General features: G+C 43.5%; 1 protein-coding gene across 5 annotated transcripts in view; it reads right to left on the reverse strand.

The window, feature by feature from the left end:
- The window catches only part of cep44 (centrosomal protein 44), a 38227-nt gene that overhangs the window by 7010 nt on the left and 10976 nt on the right, over positions 1 to 20241 (reverse strand). For 4 of the 5 annotated variants that reach the window (XM_060046788.1, XM_060046787.1, XM_060046786.1 and 1 more), the window contains 7 exons: positions 8153 to 8300; positions 7590 to 7733; positions 6222 to 6392; positions 4469 to 4720; positions 3330 to 3425; positions 3027 to 3125; positions 1734 to 1771 (listed from right to left, as the gene is read on the reverse strand). In XM_060046788.1, the coding sequence (XP_059902771.1) occupies positions 1734 to 1771; positions 3027 to 3125; positions 3330 to 3425; positions 4469 to 4720; positions 6222 to 6392; positions 7590 to 7733; positions 8153 to 8300 (948 nt within the window). Of the gene's footprint in view, positions 1 to 1733; positions 1772 to 1856; positions 1928 to 3026; positions 3126 to 3329; positions 3426 to 4468; positions 4721 to 6221; positions 6393 to 7589; positions 7734 to 8152; positions 8301 to 20241 lie in introns of all 5 variants that reach the window. The other variant, XR_009524810.1, reaches the window with a different exon arrangement.

The following is a 20241-nucleotide window of genomic DNA, read 5'->3' on the forward strand; positions in this document are numbered from 1 at the left end:
GTTCTGGCACTAAACCTATGGTCTTGTTTTGAATGTACGCCTGACTGATTTCCGACTTCCAGTTTCTGCTAGCCCTAGATTAGACCAAATGTGAGAGCGGCACAGGAAAATGCCGGCCAAAGAAGACACACCCTTCAGACAGATGCTGGCAGATTTGCCATCTGATTGATATGAGCGAAATCCAGCAGAGTGGGCCCCGGGGCTGAACCTCACAGGGCCCCTCTGGAGCAAGCAGACAGGACTTCCAGCAGGGCGGGCCCCTCTGGTGCGAGCAGACCGGACCACCAGCAGAGTGGCATCTCTGGAGCCAGCAGACAGGAACCCCAGCAGAGAGAGCCCCGGGGCTGATCCTCACAGGGCCCCTCTGGAGCAAGCAGACAGGACGCTCGAAGAAGGGCGTGCTTTGTGAGTGCAGCAAAACATGTGCACTCATGCAAAAGATTGGGATGGGCCAGTCTAGGCCAAAAAATATATATTTAGATAAGGCTTAAGTCCCCGATCCGCCAAGGACAACAATGAAAGCATCCTCGGTATTATTGAGATTTTGTTTGTTCATCCAGAAATGAAGAAAAACCCGTTTTGATTCTTTGTTTATCAGCAGTGCTCAGGCAGGGTTCGAATTAAGGGGGGGTTTGGGGGGGGGTCTGACCCCCTCAAATGGGATTTGGACCCCCCCAAAAGGAACTAAAACGACAGTTTGGGGGGGTACTGCAATACTTGATTTAGTATTAAAATTACAAGTGTTTGGTTATGTAGTATTTCTCATCTGTGCTCATCATGGAAGGAATAATCGAATGTCATACAATTTCAAACACCCCTTCAGTGGACTGTACCACTTCGGCATCTTCAGCGTCTTTTGACTTTTGTTTACTTGACATCACTCTTGCTCCGATACGAAACACCGGCGGCACGTGCAGCGATGCAGGTTATGCGTGTTTGTCGTTACCAATAGAGCTGCGAGGAGAGCTACGGTATCAAGGTGAAGGTTCCTTATGAGTTGTGGAAAATATCTAGGTATTAGCCTACTGTCCTACTTTTGGTCAAAAACAATATATTGCCTCATAGTTATTAGATTTAATGATATTATATACGTCCTTTATTTCTGTTAGGGGAGTAAGCAAATTGATTTCAACGCCAGGAGGGGCATTATGTCCATGCGTAACATAGCGTTTATGTTCTGTAATAGTCTCTGTAATAAAGAATTGATCGTCACTGTTGGTGTTGGTCTGAAGAAGGCCCATGATGTATGGACATTGTAACGTCAGTGGGGTTGGTTCAGTATTCACTTGCTGTCAGTCACGTCAGTTAGCCTGCTGACCACATTCAGCGCGCCGCCGCCCCAACTTGCAGGGCACTTAAATGTGCAATCGCGAAAATGCTCCCATAATCCTTTCTTGATTAAGTTGGTGTTTTTTGTTGTTTTCCAAAGATATCTGATAGCATGTTTTTCTTTTTAGAATTAGCTACCTGTCATAGGCATTTTATACAATTTCATAAGAATGTACCTGGCATAGGCATTTTATACAATTTCAGAAGAATGTAGGCTACACACCGCAAGTGTGTAATGATGTAGGCATGAATATAGAGGCAGGGCTTTCTAAAGACGCCATCGCCCACTCAGTGGAAATGCTGACCCCCATTTTTTCGCTTTGGAAACTTGGTAACCCTGTAATGCTGTAATTTACAAAAAGTGTTCTTATACTCTTCAACAAATGTTTAGTATTAGAACTCACATGCTGGTTATCCTCTCCAGCCTGTCCTGTAGATCGTCCTATGAAGAAAAAGAAAGAAAACAATGAAACACCCACACTTATGTTGCCTGTCATTGCGTGATAGTCTAGTTTCAATTGCCATACTTTGTGCTCGCTTTGAATACATATCCACATACTACATTGCAGGATTCTCAAATACATTCTTGGCCCACCCCCTATGGAAAAAAGAGATAATAGAATTATTTCAGCTTGGGTCTTAACCACTGCCCTGTAACAATGTGTGGGCTTCTGTTTTGAAACGTCAGCTTCACCGCCCCTTGTTTACAACAGTACACACTACGGAGCCCCGGAGGTGACATAGGAGTCATCGTTAAACCACGTGTGTGATTTATAACTCGCACGCACACTTTAGTAAGTCGCACGCGTGTATTAAGTAAATCGGTTCGCTCTGATCCGTCTCCACACGCCGCCTGCTCTACGTTTTTGTTAGCCAGTTCCTCCCTGTTTTTGAGACTCAACTGATCTAGCCACATCTAATCTCTTGAGACTCTTTTTATTTACTCATCATCTTTCCATTTTGGGGATTTTTTATCAATTGAGAAGATGAGAATAGTGTGAATCGATTTATTCCAACACCTTTAACGAGAAACCAATCCTCATTGAACATGCATATGAAATGTGAAATTAATACATCCCCTGAAAGAAGAGGTTACTAATTTGACCAATAGTACTACAACTATAAAACTAGGCCTTGAATAATCTCCCATCTTCATTCAGAACCTGAACAACTAACCCCAGCATGTGACATGCAACCCCTTCTTTCACATCTACTAATGTGTTTACATTGAGAAATATATGAGCCCTTCACTCACATGGGATTATAATAATTGCGGTGTGCTTCATTGTCAAAATACTTCAATCAATACTGCTGACCTGAAATGTGTTGAAGGGTGCCAAAAAATACAACTATAAAAGGGCCGATGAGACCCTGACAAAAAGTAAATACATCATGCTGATTCCACAAGTATAGAGTATACTCCATCTACAACACATTTAGTCTCCAGCAAGCCAATAAGGTGAGGAACTAATAAATGGCCATTCAAGTAAGCCATTTGTAATGCATGTCTTTTAATTATTCTGTGATTTATTGACATCGGTTTTCAGGTCTCCTTTAATGTGTGGTAGTATGCAACCGTAGAGAGTTGTGCATACTTTACATGCGACTGCATACTATAACTGCTACTGCAGAGTGGTACATACTGTACTTCTGGTGGATACTCTACCTGCTAGCATACAGATTTGTGCATGTTGTACCTTCTGCGGACAGGAGAGAGGAGGACTGAAGGTAAGCGATGAGGGCTGGACTTGGGTTACAGCCTGTTTGGGCTCATGACTTCCTTCCAGGGGACCTCTCTGAGGAACATGTAAACAGCACATGTCATCAAATATTTCTTTAAATCATTTCTTTATCCATTTCATTGTCTTTCCTTTGATTCTTTATGCACTGCATTTAAACAGCAGACCAGTTTATCTAGTTTATAGATTAACAGGTCTGCTCTTCACATTAGATTCTGGTATGTGACCAAATGCAACAAAATCAATGATTTACATTTATACCTGGATACTGGCAAGTTCTAGTTTAGTTTCCAACAACAAAACTCTGCTTTGAAGATTGTCCCAGTTCTCTTTTGAAATGGTAACAAGGTCTTGATTCTGAAATACAAAAGATGACCAATATGAGCATGCTTGTATTGTGATTAAATTATTTCAATGTTAATCAGGGTATGCAGGGCAAAACAACTACATCTTCCCAAAATAGTGTTTTGTGCACATGCTGGTTTACAATAGAATCTTCAATATTTCTTTACAAACATCTTCTGGACTGTTTCTATAGGTTAAATTTTGTCATTAAGCAGACGCTTTAGTGGCATAATTATCAATCAAGCCTGTATATAATATTGGAGAACTATAAAAGTGCTTCATGAACAAGTTTCTAGTGAGAACTTGACAGAATGCAGAGTTCAAACTAACGTGCTGACTAAACGCTACATGACAAGGACAAATCCAGAACTAGGATAAACAAAGGATTACCATCTGGAGAGCAATGATCAGAGCAGAATGGATACCAAGGTGTCGTTTTTGTAGAACATCATTTGCACGTTTGTCTTAACCGTTAAATACCCCAATATTGGAAGTAGAACTTTCTCAACCAATCCTAATGTTGTTTCGGAATCAAAGTGTAAAAGGATCATTTGGAGTGGGTAGTGACAGCAGACATTTACCAGTGGGTGGTTAATGCATATTTTCCTGGTTCATCGTAGATAACCGTTTGGGCCTGATTAGAAACTAAATTAACACATGCTACCCATACATGTTTTACTGAAGCAAGAGGCTTTTACAAAGCCCTTAGGAGTCGTGTTGTGCCACCTAGTGGTAGCTAGTTATGCTAACATTGCGGTTCTGCAGTCCTAAAGTTGAATCCCACACAAACACAAAATTTTTCTTGTTTGTTGTACATGTTAGTATACTCTTAAACTGACTAGTGTGTCATTCTTTCAAAGCTAGCAAATTAATTACCTAATTGGTGTAAAATCCTGTCTTTTGGCCATCCATTCTGTGAAGTTAGTTCTACTCTGCCACAAACTCAGTGTTTTTCTCAAACTAGGCATTTTGACGAAATCCTAACTGCAGCAACTTTAATAAGGGCAAAGTAAAGGCACAGCGCAAGAGAACCACAAAAGGAAAGTGAGGAATACCTTATATGGGCATCCGCAGGCCGTCCCTTTCTCCAGATGCGTCTCCAGTTTAGCCAAGCGTGTTTCAAGCGTAGAAAGCTTATCTAGAGCAAGAGGAAGGCCCTCTAACCGTGTTCCCAATGTAGAAAGCCTTTCTAGGGCCATAGGGAGGCTCTCTAACTGGGTTCCCAGTGTGGGAAGCCTCTCTATGACCAGTGCAAAGCTCTCTAAACTGGCTTCCAGGGATGAAATCCGCTCTTCCACAGGTGGGACCTGCACAGGTGAGAAAGATTGAGAAAGATTGAGCTAGATTAAGCGATGAGACGTTTTCTCTGTTCAAACAGGGTTAGACAACCACTAGCATAACCACCTCCGGAGGTGGTGCACACTGCACACTCAATCTAGATTAACTGTAGCTTCTTGTCTAGACAGAAACTCTAAACTCTAGAGTCATCAAGTCACCTGCTTAGCTCCCACATCCCCAATCCTCAACCAATATAGAGCACGGTGCCTTTGTAACCCATGCTATTTCACTCTCTCTGCTAATATATGTATATGTCATTTTATATGAATGTATATATTATAATAATATATATAATGTAGTGTGTATGGTGTATATCTATAGTATATATATATTCCCAGTATATTGTAGCGACCAGTGTTCACGTGCTACAATGTATTCCTGACGGCCGCTAACTGAAACGGTTGCCTGGAGACCGTGTTTTGTTGACGCTGGTTCTCTGCTTGACGCGTAAGAAGAGCGAACATAGACTTGAAGAGCGAATATAGACTTGAAGAACGAACATAGACTTGAAGAGCGAACATAGACTTGAAGAGCGAACATAGACTTGAAGAGCGAACATAGACTTGAAGAGTGAACATATAGACTAGAAGAGAAACGAAGAAAAGGTTATATTCCTGACGGCCGCTAACTGAAACGGTTGCCTGGAGACCGTGTTTTTGTTGACGCTCCCTAATAGAGCGAACATAGACTTGAAGAGCGAACATAGACTTGAAGAGCGAACATAGACTTGAAGAGTGAACATATAGACGAAGAGAAACGAAGCAAAGGTTATTACGGAAGAAATAGAAGATATGGAGGAAGATTTGACGTTACTTTGAACAAGAGAACAGCCTGTCATCGACTGGCCCCTGCTCAAGAGCGTTCGGCCGTAGCGGTAGTGGTAGGAACAGAACGCCCCCTTTCATTGAATCGAGTGCACTCAAAGACTTGCTGGGTACCCATTTTATTTAGTTTGTTATTTTTCTTGGGGACCTCTTTTGGGTTCAGTGTATTGAGTTCAGTGTTTTAGGTTCAGTGTTGTTATTATTATTATTATTATTATTGTGTAAATAATCTGATTGATTCTGATGGTTAGATATGGTTAGATCGTTAGATAAAAGGTCAAACGTGCCTCACTGTGTCTGTGTGTTATTCCTTTTATCAGAGTTCTATTAAGAATACAAGCCAGTCTCCTCATAACCTGGGATTGATGCACCACTGCATTGTTATATTACCTTTAAAAATACAGTTGGTTACACCTTCATATTGCAAATTAAGTCATTAAAAGATAACTAAAGATAAAGTAAATTATCGAATATTTAAATTTCTCTGGCACATCGCTGTGATCGCTTTCCCTGGCACAGATATGCCAGAGAAAGAACGTGCTGTGCCAATTTGTTTACAATTCCTAGCTCCTACGAATATATTATTTAACTTGATTAGTGACGTTAGCCAAAGCAATCCAAAGAATAAGCAGAATCACACATTTACCTGGGATCTCCTTTTATCTGGGAGCTCCTTGTCTTCTTTCCCTTCATTCATCCGTTGACCATTCAGAGTTCCAGGAGAGTTCAGAGGCCCATCGTTTTCCTTATAACAGGAGTGTCTAGATAAAGGCTGGGCGTCTCCTGCAGTTTTCCCGGAATAGGGTTCTTTACACAACTGGGAAAAAAAAATGTATTGCATCAAGCCATTGTTAATCATATTGATTATCCACACACACACACACACACACACACACACACACACACACACACACACACACACACACACACACACACTTTGTGACTTATACTGACATTTACTTTAATCTTTAAACACATGACACCTACTGAATTGTTTGTGTTACGTGGCAGAATAACTTCCATTTTATTGAATTATTAGTCAATAATTCAATAAATTATTGATTTCTTCCCTGCGTCGAACCTTCTTCCCTGTGTCAATTACGGCTGGGTATCGTGGCCAATTTCCTAAATCGATTTGATTTCGACTCATACGTTTCTGAATCTATTAATCCCGATTCGATTCAATCTGCTCTTAAATAATGAAAATCGCTCAACTGTGTTATAAAATACGAATGTACTTTATTTTTTCTCATCTTAAACAACAGGTTTTAAGTGCAAACTTTTAAATAGGACAGTTTAAACTTGAGCTGTAAACAAAACTGTCTCAAGTCTCAAAAGGGCAATTTTGAAGTGAAAGTGTACTTGAACTACAACATTCCATCACTGCAAATTGTATTAAGGGATTGTTTATTAAAGTGCAAAAACAATAATAATGGTAACAAAACTAAAAAAAAATAATAATAATAATCGATCTCATGCCCTATGATTGATATTGAAAAATTTTAATTAAATCGATCCAAAATCGATTAAATCAATTTTATTACCCAGCCCTAGTGTCAATACAATACGTAATTTCCAGATGATTACATCCATTATGTTCCACCAGCCGAGGGCCGATAGATTGGACAGGAAAAATAATGAAGGGTTAAAAATCATGTTAACCCACTAGCAATCTACAAAGCAATTCCTTTAATGTGAGTTTATAAAAATTGAGTAAGAATACATATTTTGGACCCTGCAGGCTTGGCATTCCAGTTCAACAGTTTCAGTCTGTGAACTAGTCCCGAAGGATACCAGACTACAAAGATCCTGTCACAGCAGTTACTTTTATGCAGCATGATCAGCTGCATTGTGTCCAAAATATGTCTGGTGTGTTAAGATGATGATGTTGACAGCCAATCATTCTCTGATCCATTGAGCTCCAACAAGGGCTCCCCTCTTTCCCCACAAACATTAAAATATCAATAACAAAATAAGCCCCTTCTTCAATGACACAGAGAACACACGCACGTACCTTTTCCTTTTTCAGCTGCTTGTGCCGTTGCAAGACAAGGTTAATAATGTCACAGATAACAGCTATTTTACTTTGAGAGAAACCACACTGTAGGAACTGCTGCTTGGTAAGTACGGGTTTGTACTGGAAGACATCCCTCAGCACCTGTTTCCAGACATAACAAATGTGTGTTAATGCTAGGAATGTCTATAATAGGTTTATGTTACAATTAGTTTTAATTGCTACTTATTTTAATATTGCATCTATTCACATTAGGACATATAATGATGCAAGTGAGATTTTGAACTTTCATTACCGGTATGCAGTTACAATTGCCTTATATGGCTCATATGTATACATCTAATGATTTCAATGAGTAGGAGAAAACGTCCTAAATTGTTATAAAAGATCTTAAATAAGGCCAAAGACCCTAAGGGGTTAATGGGATCAGTAGGTTCAATTACATGTGATGTTATGCCATGTATCTTACTTTCCTTTCTCAATTGCTGTACAGACTTGAAATAAAGTAATCTAGATAAATGACACTGTCTCCTAGAAGTTCGGAGGAAAACACCGGTAGATACCTTATAAACAGTGTCGGTGAATCGAAGATCAGTTTTTCCAGTGAGCTCGAACTCTGCCGTAATCAACTGTGCAGTGAGGAGGGGGGAGAACGTGGTCAAGCTGAAGTCCACTATTGGTAGGAATGCTGATGGATCTCCTTTGGATAAGCTGCTCCCAACAGAAACACAACGTGGGAGAGAAAACCAAGGTACAAATTAAAAACACCAGAATAAACAAGTCGCTCTCGAAAAAACAGATTTCCTGATATTTACCAAAAATGACTGTTTTAACATAAGAAAATAACATTTTTTTTTATTCAACAGGCATCTAATACAATTGAATATATATCAGGATTTCTAAGCAGATGTTTAAATTTCCCATGGAATGCTACTTTATGGATGCTTTAATATAGATATTAGTAACTAACACAGTATTCGTTCCCGAAATTCAGCCGTGGTGCAGCATTACAGCCACTACGAGCCAGTCGTACAGTCAGCTTTCTACAACACTTGCGGTATAGTCCTGGAGCTCTTTATCTAAATAATATCATATAATACATATCATATAATACATATTATCACGGCCAAAAGCTGTTTGCGCCTCAAGACGATAATTATGAATCAAAAACGACTGTCGGGTTTTCCAACGTCTCTGGTTCTTCCACTTCAACATCAATATTCTGAAGTAGACTGAACTGCTCGCTGCCCACTGCCGGCTGCCCCCGCTGCCCGCTGCAGCGTCTCAACGATGGCTGAGATGAACCCAACTATAGTCTCGTTGTGGAAATACCAGAGACGTCAAAGAACCAACGTCTTATGCGCCATTACACACTTGCGTTACAGTCCTGGAGCTCTTTATCTAAATAATATCATATAATTAGGGCTGGGCGATTAATCAGATTTGCTCGCAATTCCGATTGTAGCGTCAAACAATCAGAGTTTTTCTTTTTTTTTTATGTTTTATAGAAAGGGCAGAACAGCTGCATACATGTCTGTATTTTATTTTAGATTGGAACATTTTCTTTTAGACCATTTTGTGTAATTTCTAAGGCAAAATTTCCAAGATCTGTTACAAAGTTTTTTTTGGGAGACATGCTGAATAAATACATGTTTTCAAACTCAAAAATAATCGTTTGAATAATCGTGATTTCAATATTGACAAAATTAATCGTGATTATGATTTTTCCCATAATCTAGCAGCCCTAATAGAGCTCGTAAGTGCGCCCCTCCCGGTAGACGCCCATGGGACCTCTAAGAAATAAAAAAAAAATATGAATGTGTTTCAATGGGGAGAAAGTCATTATTTTCCAGTCCCAGTCTTTGTATGCCCTCGATTACACATATGTTGTTTGTGGATTTAAATGATAATTTTTTTTGTGCAATTGTTCAGTTAAAGGCTGTAGAGAAAACACAATGAGAAAGACTACGCATCTTGATTGTGACGTCACACTCCCTGCGACTGGCGTGGACGAGATCGACAATCTCCCCATCGGCATAACTGAAAATCTACACATTCCCCGACTTATAATGGTTTTCACCTCTTTCGATGCCGTTATCCTCCCCTTTGAAAAATGCAGTGAAGTGGAGCAGAGCGATCGCCATGTCGATAGTTATGTTATTATAACTCTAGTTCTATGATTGTAGGCGTAGCCGTCTATTCTTTATTCTTTATTCTTTATTTCAAGGATAGCCCCTTGAGATGTATCATCTCATTTTCGAGGGGGTCCTTACAATAATGACAAATAATACAATGAAAGTGAAAAGTAAGTTATAAACATAAATTCAAACACATAAGCACAAGGACAAACACACGCACACTCACACACCCACACACACTCCAACAATGCTCCCCATAGCTACCCCCCCCCCCTCCCATCCCCTACCAGCCAGTATTACACAGAGTACAATCAAATATATTAATATACATTACATACAATAAATACATTTTCTTGCATGCACAAGTAGAATATACAGTACATATTTGAACCCAGATACACACATGTAAATAGTATAGTGGACAAAAGGAAAGCAGGTATGAGTAGAATGAGTCCTAGAGAGAAAAGGTAAGATAGATCAGAAACAAGAGCAGGATGTTTTATGATGCAAAACTAAAGATGATTTGAAGATATGGAAAGAAGTAATAGACCTAAGTGAGGAGGGAAGGTTGTTCCAATCTGATGGAGCTTTGAATTTGAATGCCCGACGACCAATTTCTTTCCTGATTCTAGGTTTAATTAGAAACAGGTGGTCCATGTGCCGTAGGCTGTATCGAGAAGTTAGAGGGATTAAGAGTTGTTTCAAATATGAAGGGAAATTGAGATGGATGCATTTGAATGTAAGTATTGACCAATGGAATTGCCTTCTGGAATTAGGGGCAAGCCAGTTCAGGGACTCATACATGAGGCAGTGATGGGTTATATAAGGACACCTGAGCACAAATCTACAAAGACTATTATATAACACATTAAGAGGACAGAGATTTGTTTCAAAAGTGTTACCATAGATAACATCAGCATAGTCCAATATTGGGAGTATTAATTGCATTATAAGTCTTTTCCGGACTTCTTGTGAGAAGCAGTCAACAGAACGATAAAGAGATTTCAGACAACCAAAGATTTTCTTGGTGATTGCATTAATATGGGGTTTAAAGGATAGCTGAGAATCAAGCCAGAGGCCTAGATATTTAAATTCTTCAATTTTTTCTATTGTTGTTCCATCAAGAAGACTAATAGACCAGTTACTTGACAACAAATGACCAGGTTGAGTACAAAACAACATACTATATGATTTTTTCTTATTCAACAGAAGCTTATTTGAAGAGAACCATATTTGAACCAAATTAAAATCAGATTGTAGAGAGTGTTGAATTTGTAAGATATCAGAGCTGGATGAGTATAATACAGTGTCATCTGCATATAAATGAATTTGAGAGTCCAAACAGATTTGAGGAAGATCATTAATAAAGATCGAGAACAAAAGAGGACCCAAGGATGAGCCTTGTGGAACACCTTTATCATTGATCTTAAATTCTGATAGACTTCCCTGAAAGGAGACACACTGACTTCTAAAATGAAAAAAAGTTAAAAAATAATAGAGAGTTAGTAGAAAGACCAATAGCATACAATTTATCTAAGAGAAGATAATGATCGATCATATCAAATGCTTTTGAAAGGTCAATAAATATAGCACCTGTAGGCATCTTGCTGTCAGCTGCTGACAATATGTCATTTGTAAATTTTAGAAGAGCAGTGGTGGTAGAGTAATTAGGTCGAAAACCTGATTGGTGTGGAGATAATATGTTATTGTCTGCAAGGTATTTAGATAATTGATTAAATATTAGTTTTTCAAATATTTTTGCTATACTGTTGATAATTGAGATTGGTCTATAATTGTTGGTGTCTGAGGTGTCACCTCCTTTATGAAGAGGGGTTACTCTAGCGCTTTTCCATGATGACGGTGTTTCACAAGTTGCGAAAGATAAATTAAATAAATCAGCCAGTGGAAATGATAAAACTTGAGAGGCAAGTTTAAAGAACTTAATTTCCAGACCATCTGGACCAGCACTGCATCCAGAGCTTAGGCTATCAATAACCCGCTGAACATCAATTGGAAAGATAGTTTTAAAGCAAAAAGAGCTGCCACACCTATTCTGATTCGAGGTAAGACCAGAGTAACCAGATAAAGAGCTACCAATTGTAGCAAAGTGCTGGCTAAATGCCTCTGCAATTAATAAAGGTTCACTCACAGTTTGATTATTTAGTCTAATATGCGTTGTAGGGCTTTTTGTGGATTTATTGGTTATACTATTGATTCTCTTCCAAAATTTCTTCGGGTTCCTAAAATCAGTTGATAAGCAGTCTTTATAGTAATTTCCTTTAGCATTTCTTGTGTTGGTTTTACATTTATTCCTTAGCTCCTTATAAGCATTCCAGTCAGCAGCATCATTTGTTTTACGGTATTTTTTCCAGGCCTTGTCTCTTTGTTTGAATAAGTGTATGAGATCTCCCTTGATCCAAGGTAGATGTCGACCCTTGACCATAATTGATTTCAAAGGAGCATGCTTGTTGATTATCTCGACAAACTCAGTGTAAAAAAAATTCCAAGCATCTTCAACAGATGGGATTAATTTGAATCTCTCCCAATTTATATTTAGTATATCCTGAGTGAAGTGTTCAGGGTTAATTTTATTAAATTGTCTTACTTTAATCATTTTAGGAGGAAGATGAGGCACTTTGATTTTCCAAACACAAAAAATCATAGAGTGGTCACTAAAAGAGTCAGGTAAGACCCCAGATTGTACAATTCTGCCAGGATGGGAAACTAAAATCCAATCAAGCAAAGAAGAAGAACTGGGACCGACTCTAGTGGGTTCAGTTATGAGTTGAGTTAGATTTATGCTGTTAAAGAGGTTCCGATCTTTTTGAGAGGAGCGATCCAGCCAATTAGAATTGAAGTCACCTAATATGATTTTTTCACTGGTGCAGTCTAAAGAATTAATGGTAGACAGGATACAGTCAGTAGTGTCTGCTGGGGCAGATGGAGGTTTATAAATATTTCCAATGATTAGTCGTTTATTTTCATGAAAAATGATTTTGACGAAAAGGCCTGCAATCAAATTTGAGGACACATATGTTAAGAGGCCCCCACCTCTTGAGCCTCTATCGTTCCTAAATAGAACATAATTATCAAGTTTGACTTCATCATCAGAAATATTGCTGTTTAACCAAGTTTCAGACAAAGTTATTACATGGGGTTTATTATAGGTAAGCCAGGCTCTCAGTAAATCAATTTTAGATGGCAAGCTCCTAATGTTCAAATGAATAACATGCAGCCCTTTAGCACAATTCATTAATCCAAAATAACTGAGTAAGTATGCAAGTGATATGGAAAAAGAAATGCACACAGAGCATCATCGCAGGTTGTGGATTGTAGCAGGCAGGGGCAGGTGGTGAGAGAGGCAGAAGGAGAGCAACACACACACACACACACACACACACACACACACACACACACACACACACACACACACACATATATATATATATATATACATAGACCAGACAAGCAAACAACGGAAAAACTGAAAAAACAAAAAGCAAAAGTAACCCAAGGCCACCACAAATAGCCTTAAACCCATAGGCCCAAGGATGAGGGTGAGTAGTCCAGAGTTAACCAAGCTTCCCAAGCCAAACATAAATAAAAAGATAGAAATAGAGAGAGAGAGGGAGCGAGAGGGAGAGAGACCGAGTAGGCTTCGCCTTATGGGCTTGTCCCGTGCGCGCGTTAGTGCGCGCTGAAAATTCATACTATGCACCCATCAGCGTGGGCAACGCCCACATTTCCCACGGTATCCTGTCTATAGAGTGCCACACTGGTAAACAAAACCACTAGACAATTGGCGAGCCAATAGAAAACCCCCTAGCCTGTTTTTCATTTGAAAAAAGGTGGAAGAGTAAGACTGGTAATCAAGTCCAACTCGCCAGCCGGCGAGAGGAAATCCAACCACGCCGCTTTAAAGAACATGTCTATATTCTTAAGCCGTAAAAGGGGTCCCGGACTCCAGCACAGAGTTGCCGAGTGAGCCCCATGACATGTCTAACATGTAAAAACGGACAAAGGGGCCGGGGGAAGACTATGACGCAGCCTCGCAGATGTCTTCCACCGAAACGCCCTTGAGTAGAGCCGTTGAAGCGGCCACGCACCTTGTGGAGTGAGCTTTAACGCCCAACGGTGGCGCCAAGCCCTACCGAGAGTAGGCTAAGCAAACACCCTCACATACCCAGCGAGAAAACTGCTGCTTAGAGAGAGCGCGGCCCCTGCTAGCGTCGCTATAACACACAAACAACTGTTGTGTGGAGCGGAACGCGGCCGAGCGATTCACGTACATAGCCAACACCGAACCGGGCACAGGAGATGCAACTCCGCCTCCGCCTCACTAGAATGAGGCGGGGGGTGAAAAGCCTTAAGCACAATATCCCTCGACCGAAAAGAACTATTAATGTTCTTCGGGAGGAACGCAGGATTAGGTCTGAGCAACGCGAAGGAGCTGTCCTCGTTTAGCAACAAGCAACTCGGGCTGACAGACAGAGCGGTTAGCTCACCGGCCCGCTTGGCAGAAACCAAGGCCAACAAGAGCGCTGTCTTAAATGACAGGGCATCCAAAGGGGCCTGAGAAAGAGGCTCGAAAGGATCCCTGGACAATGCGCGCAACACGGTGGGGAGATCCCAGCGTGGTGTAAGCACGCGTGAAACAGGCCTAACCCGTCTAGCCCCACGCAAGAATCTCTTGACCAGTGGATGGCTGAAGATCGGTCCACCATCACAGCCTGCATGGCCAGCCGAAACGGCTGCCGCATAGACCTTGATAGTGGAGAAGGCCAAACCTTTTTCCAATAAGTTTTGCAGAAACAAAAGCACGCTTCCAACCTCGCATTGAGATGGGACAGCGTGGTTCGTCTCACACCAATTAGAGAAGGCGCACCACTTCGCCGCATAGAGGGAAGAAGTAGAAGGCGCACGAGCACCCTGAATAGTGTTGATAACCGTCTCAGGAGCCAAACCAACAGCCGTCCCGAGACATCGGGCGGGTGGTGCACCGTCCCGTGGGCCTGTGAAAGCGCATCCGGCCTGAACGGTACTGGCCAAGGCGCCGACCGCGACAGCTCTGGAAACCACAGAGCTGAACGGTTCTCCGGGGCCACTAATATCAGGGACAGTCTCTCCTGTCTGACCCGTTCCAGAAGAGGAAGGATCAGCTGGAACGGGGGAAACGCATACAAGAGAGCCCGCGGCCAAGGTGTGTGTGCCAACGCATCTACCCCCAACGGGGGAAGATCCCGAGGGCTGAGGGAGAACCACCACCTGCAGTGCGTGTTCTCCCTGGACGCGAAGAGGTCCACCTGCGCTGTCCCGAACCTCTGCCAGATCAGTCTGACAATGTCGGGATGTAACCGCCACTCGTCTCGGCGGGGACCGCCTCGAGACATGAGGTCCGCCCCAAAGTTCTGGGCGCCCGCGATATGCAGGGCTCTCAGACTGAGGAGATACTGATGAGCCCAAAGCCAGAGCTCGACCGCCTTTCGGTGGAGAGCAGGGGAGCGGACTCCCCCCTGTCTGTTGATGTACGCCGCCGCCAGTGCTTAATTTGAGGGGGAGCAAGGGGGAGCGCGCTCCGGAAGCTCTGACGCGCGCTCCGCCAGCTGGATCTGGATTTGTGTGTGAAAAATCAAATAATTAAATACATAAATTAAAGTTTGTTTCGTTTTAATATCTGGTTTTAATATCTGTCATGGTGATTTCTCAATTCTCCCATGAAACGAGATACTCAAGATATCTGGGCTAGCCTATTGCGGAAAAGGAGCGTGCACACACGCTCCGTTCCATTTGATAGAGTTTGTTGAGCGTCGGTGGTAGAGTGTTCGTGAGGGAAAATGCAAAAGAAGAAGCAAGGAAGTTTGTTAATGTTTTTTTAAATCATCTGGACAGCCTGATCCCAAACGACCCAAGCTTGCGGTGGACAGTGGTGAGGACCACGGAGAATGCAGCAGCTCAGTGAGTGAGATTGCCGAGGATCAAGGAGATAACGGTGGGACGGCTAAAGCTAGCGAAGCTAGTGCACCCGCTAGTTCTAGTACAGCAGTCAGAGGGAATGGTGAGCGGGAAAATGTTGCTACTCATGAAGGTGAAGCAGAATGTGGGGAAATTTGGACCAAAGAACAGTTTAAAGAAAAACAAAAAACGTATCCATGGCTGACTGTGGGCAAAACAGGACTGGGGTGTGCTACGTGCAAAGAAGTGGGGTCGCTGGGTCCGGATAAAACCGCTGGTATGCGGCTTGTCAAAGAATGGGTTTCTGGCATAGTTAAATCGTCTGCGCCTGGCATTGCAAAACAGAAAAGAGCCTTACGAAAAAAAATCTGTGAGCATCGGAATACAAAGGCGCATGAATTGGCATCCGAAATTGTTAATAAGGCAAAAGAAGACAAGCTGACAAACATAATAATAAATAACGAATCCGACCATATCCAAACAACTACGAGAATTTTCCGTACTGCTTACAAGGAAGCTAAGCGCCATAGGCCAGCCTACGGATTTGAACACGAAATAGATTGCCAGGAGATGAACGGTCTGAACATGGGAAGGATCCTCCACTCCAACGTGGCGTGTTCACGCATACAACAACACATCGCTACTGACATGAAAAAGAAACTGATGAAGAAGATTGTCACTTGTGCTCCAAAAATCGGACTGATGCTGGATGAGGCCACAGGTCTAAATAGAAAGAGTGCATTGATTGTGTATCTACGCGTACAACTGCCAGAGATGGAATCGCCCGAAAACATTTTCTTTGAACTAATTGAATTGGATGATTTCAGCGCTGAAGGCATTGTCCGCAAGCTGTTTGAATCCTTACATCGTGCGAACTTCAACGAGGAGTTCCTCTCAAAAACACTGGTTGCCCTTACCTGTGACGGTGCGTCAGTGATGCTTGGACGCAAGAGCGGGGTGGCAGTTCGACTTCAAAGTCTATTCCCAAACCTTGTGGTGTGGCACTGTGCCGCGCATCGGCTGGAACTTGCAGTAGGTGACGTGGTGAAAGAAATGGCAGCCGTCAATCATTTCAAAATGTTCATGGATAAACTGTACTCATTGTACAGCACGTCAAACAAGAATAGAGTGGAGCTCAAAGAATGCGCAGATGCACTGGACGTTCAGCTGTGTAAAATTGGCCGGGTGTTGGACACAAGATGGGTGGCATCGAGTCTCAGAGCCGTCGAAGCGGTGTGGAAAAGCTATCCTGCCCTCCACAGGCATTTTACGCAAGCAGCACAGGATTCTACCCGTGGCAGCACAACAAGAGAAACTTACAACGGGCTGGCAAAGCGCCTTTCGTCTCATTCATTTGTTACCAACTTGGGCCTTATGTACGATGCATTGCAGGAACTATCAGAGCTGTCCCTCGAGCTCCAAAAACGAGAGTGCAACATCATGATGTCACACAAGGCCATTTCGAGACAGATCCGGGTGTTCGAGGCCATGTCAGCGCGGCCCGGTCGACACAGCCAGCAGAGCCAGAGTGGGGTCGAGGAGGACTCCTTCTTTGGAGTACCCCTGCACGCAGGGCGACTGACCGACAAAACGCTGGACAGCAGGGAATTTTTTGCAAGCCTGGCAAGAAATTTGGAAAAACGCATGTTATCCCACGGGAAACACCAACCCGGATATAGCAAGCTAATCGAGGATGTAAAAGTGGTTTATCCACAGTACTGGCCGCGGGAGGAAGACGCGCTGTTCGGGGAAAAAGTGGAAGCGCTCTGCAAGCAGTTCTGCATACATGACCCACGGCAAGTCATCAGGGCATTCAGGGAGTTTAGGGAAAATAATGGAGAATTCATCCCAGATGAACTGAAGGGCCTCTTGGCCGCGATCAACACGGTCCCTATCTCAAGTGCTGAGTGTGAGCGGGGTTTTTCGCAGATGAACCTAATTTGCAGCGCAAATAGAGCATCTCTTCTCCCATCCACCATCTCCACACTGCTCTTTCTTTGCCTTGTCGGCCCGCCGCTTACCCGCTTCAATCCCATTCCCTACGTGAAGTCGTGGATTACCCAAGGGCACAGGAGTGCACGGGACCCGAGGAGTAGAGAGAGATGCAGAGAAAGAGAGACCACTGGATCTATGGATGCTGTATGGGCTGTTTTGAACAACTGAGATGTAAGTAAGATGAACTTTATTATTCTCTACTGTGCTGGTTGCAGTCATTGAATGTTTGTTGTCATGCCACGGAGACAGGCGCACGCCTGTGTGCCTGTGCCTGTGCGCTCCGGGAGCTCCCACTTGACAAATTAAGCACTGGCCGCCGCCGACACGCTGTCTGTCCTGATCAGAACGTGGCGGCCGCGCACCAGGTGAAAGAAATGCAACAGCACTTTCCTCACAGCGTCGAGCTCCAACACATTTATGTGTGCTGTAGTGGGCGTGCGCCACTCGTCTCCGACCGAGTGAGAGAGGCACGTTCCTCCCCAACCCGTCAACGAGGCGTCCGTGAAGACCACTACGTAGGACGCCACCCTGCCCAGGGGAACACCCCTGAGAAGGGCGGAGGGTCCTTTCCAATATTCCAGGTCTGGCGACACCAAACGGGGAACGAGGAGCACCCTGAGCTTGTGTCGCCTGGGGTCCAACCGTTGGCGAGCAAACCACCGCGAATCTGCGCATAAAAAGCAGACCCAGGGGGACCACGGGGTGGGCAGCTGCCATCAGCCCTAACAGGCGCATGGTGGACAGTGCGGTCACGTTTCTGCGAACGTGAAAACGGGAGAGCGCCGACAAGATGGCGTCTCGCCGAGGAGGCGAAAGCATCGCAGTCATGGTGGCTGAGTCTAGGCAAAGCCCCAAGTAGACTGTCTGCCGGCTGGGGAGCGGTGAGCTCTTCTCCCAGTTGATGGCAAAACCCAGGAAGGAGAGATGGTTTATCACCAACATGGTGTCCCTTCTCGCGGTCTCTTCTGAGTTGCTCAGAATAAGCAGGTCGTCTAGGTAGAAGAGAATCCTCTTTCCCTGATGCCTGAGCGGTTCCAACGCCGTCTCCACACACTTCGAGAAGGTGCGCGGAGCCAGGGAATAGCCGAACGGCAGACACTGGTACGCCATCCCCATAAAGGCAAAGCGGAGAAACTTCCTGTGCGCCTGCCGAACAGGGACGTGGAAGTAAGCATCCTTGAGATCCAGGGATGTGAACCAATCGCCCTCTCTCACACACCGGAACAACGCTCTGACAGTGAGCATTCTGAACTTCCTCGTGGCAACGAATCTGTTGAACACGCGATGATCCAGAATAGGTCTCTTTTCCCCTGACTTCTTGGAAACCAGGAAGTAGCGGGAATAAAACCCTAGGTGAGACTCGTAGGGGGGAACGACAGTGATGGCCCCCTTTACCAAGAGACGTGCCACCTCTGCTGCTAGAGCCGTGCTCGCAGCCGGGTCCCGTAGCGTGGTCTCCACCAACCCCATAAAGGGTGGGGGACGACGCTTGAACTGTATGGGATGGCCCCATCTCAACGTGGTGTCCAACCACGATGACCAGCGAGCGTAGGAGACGTAACAGAACTAGCCGCTGTAAAAACAACGAGCTGTCTAGACGTCGCGCTCGTGCCCGCTGAACAGGGAGCGAGCCGTCTGGCCGCAGCACCTGTGCGCATGCGCTGTCCGCAGGCTATAGCCACAGCGGGCGGACCAGTCTCCTCACCTATAATGTGGGGAACCAGGAGACCGGTACAAGCGGCCGTATCCACGGGCTCGTGCAACAAGTCTCTGATCCGTCCATGAGGCTCCAAGGGACGCCGCTTCTTAGAAGCAGGTGAACCAGAGGCCATGTGAACACGCCGTTCGACTGCCACCCTACAGCCACCGGGCTGAGGGGGGGAAAGAGGCAACATGGAGGAGCGCACCACAAGCGTAGGACGCAGGTGGCCTGAGGAATATCGCTCTTTAGGTACCATGTACTGCCGTTCGGCCGAAAGGTCTTTACTTATCACAGAAAGCGATGGCATATTTTAGATTGTAAGTTTGAAGACGAACACATCGCAATGGAACCTCCGATGGCGACGACCCATGTACGCTACAACATTCACGATAATGAACTACGAGAGCACTTACATACATAATAGTTAAAGTAATACATGAATGCATTATGTAATTTACTCATATTAATTTTGACAACCTCTTGGTAGCCTACCCTGGAAAGCACATTTAACTGTGACTGATCCAAAACTAAGGAAATCCTTTACTAGGTACAGACTCAGTGAGCACAGCCTCGCCTTCGAGAGAGTGAAGGATATTGGATATATTGGATATATATTGAATATATCCAATATATATTTTCGATATATTGAATATATACTGTATATACTGTATATATTCAATATCCAGCCAATTTAGCCTGCCATATTGTTTTTATGTGTGTTTTCGGCTGCTACTGGATACTTGAATTTCCCCCGGGATTAATAAAGTATATATCTATCTATCTATATTCATCACCCATCTCCTACTTCTTCTTTTCACCACAACCGTACTGTGCCTTTTTTTAATATTACCTATATATAATGGAT

This window comes from Gadus macrocephalus, chromosome 3 (genome assembly GCF_031168955.1).
Source record: "Gadus macrocephalus chromosome 3, ASM3116895v1".
Classification (NCBI taxonomy): Eukaryota; Metazoa; Chordata; class Actinopteri; order Gadiformes; family Gadidae; genus Gadus; species Gadus macrocephalus.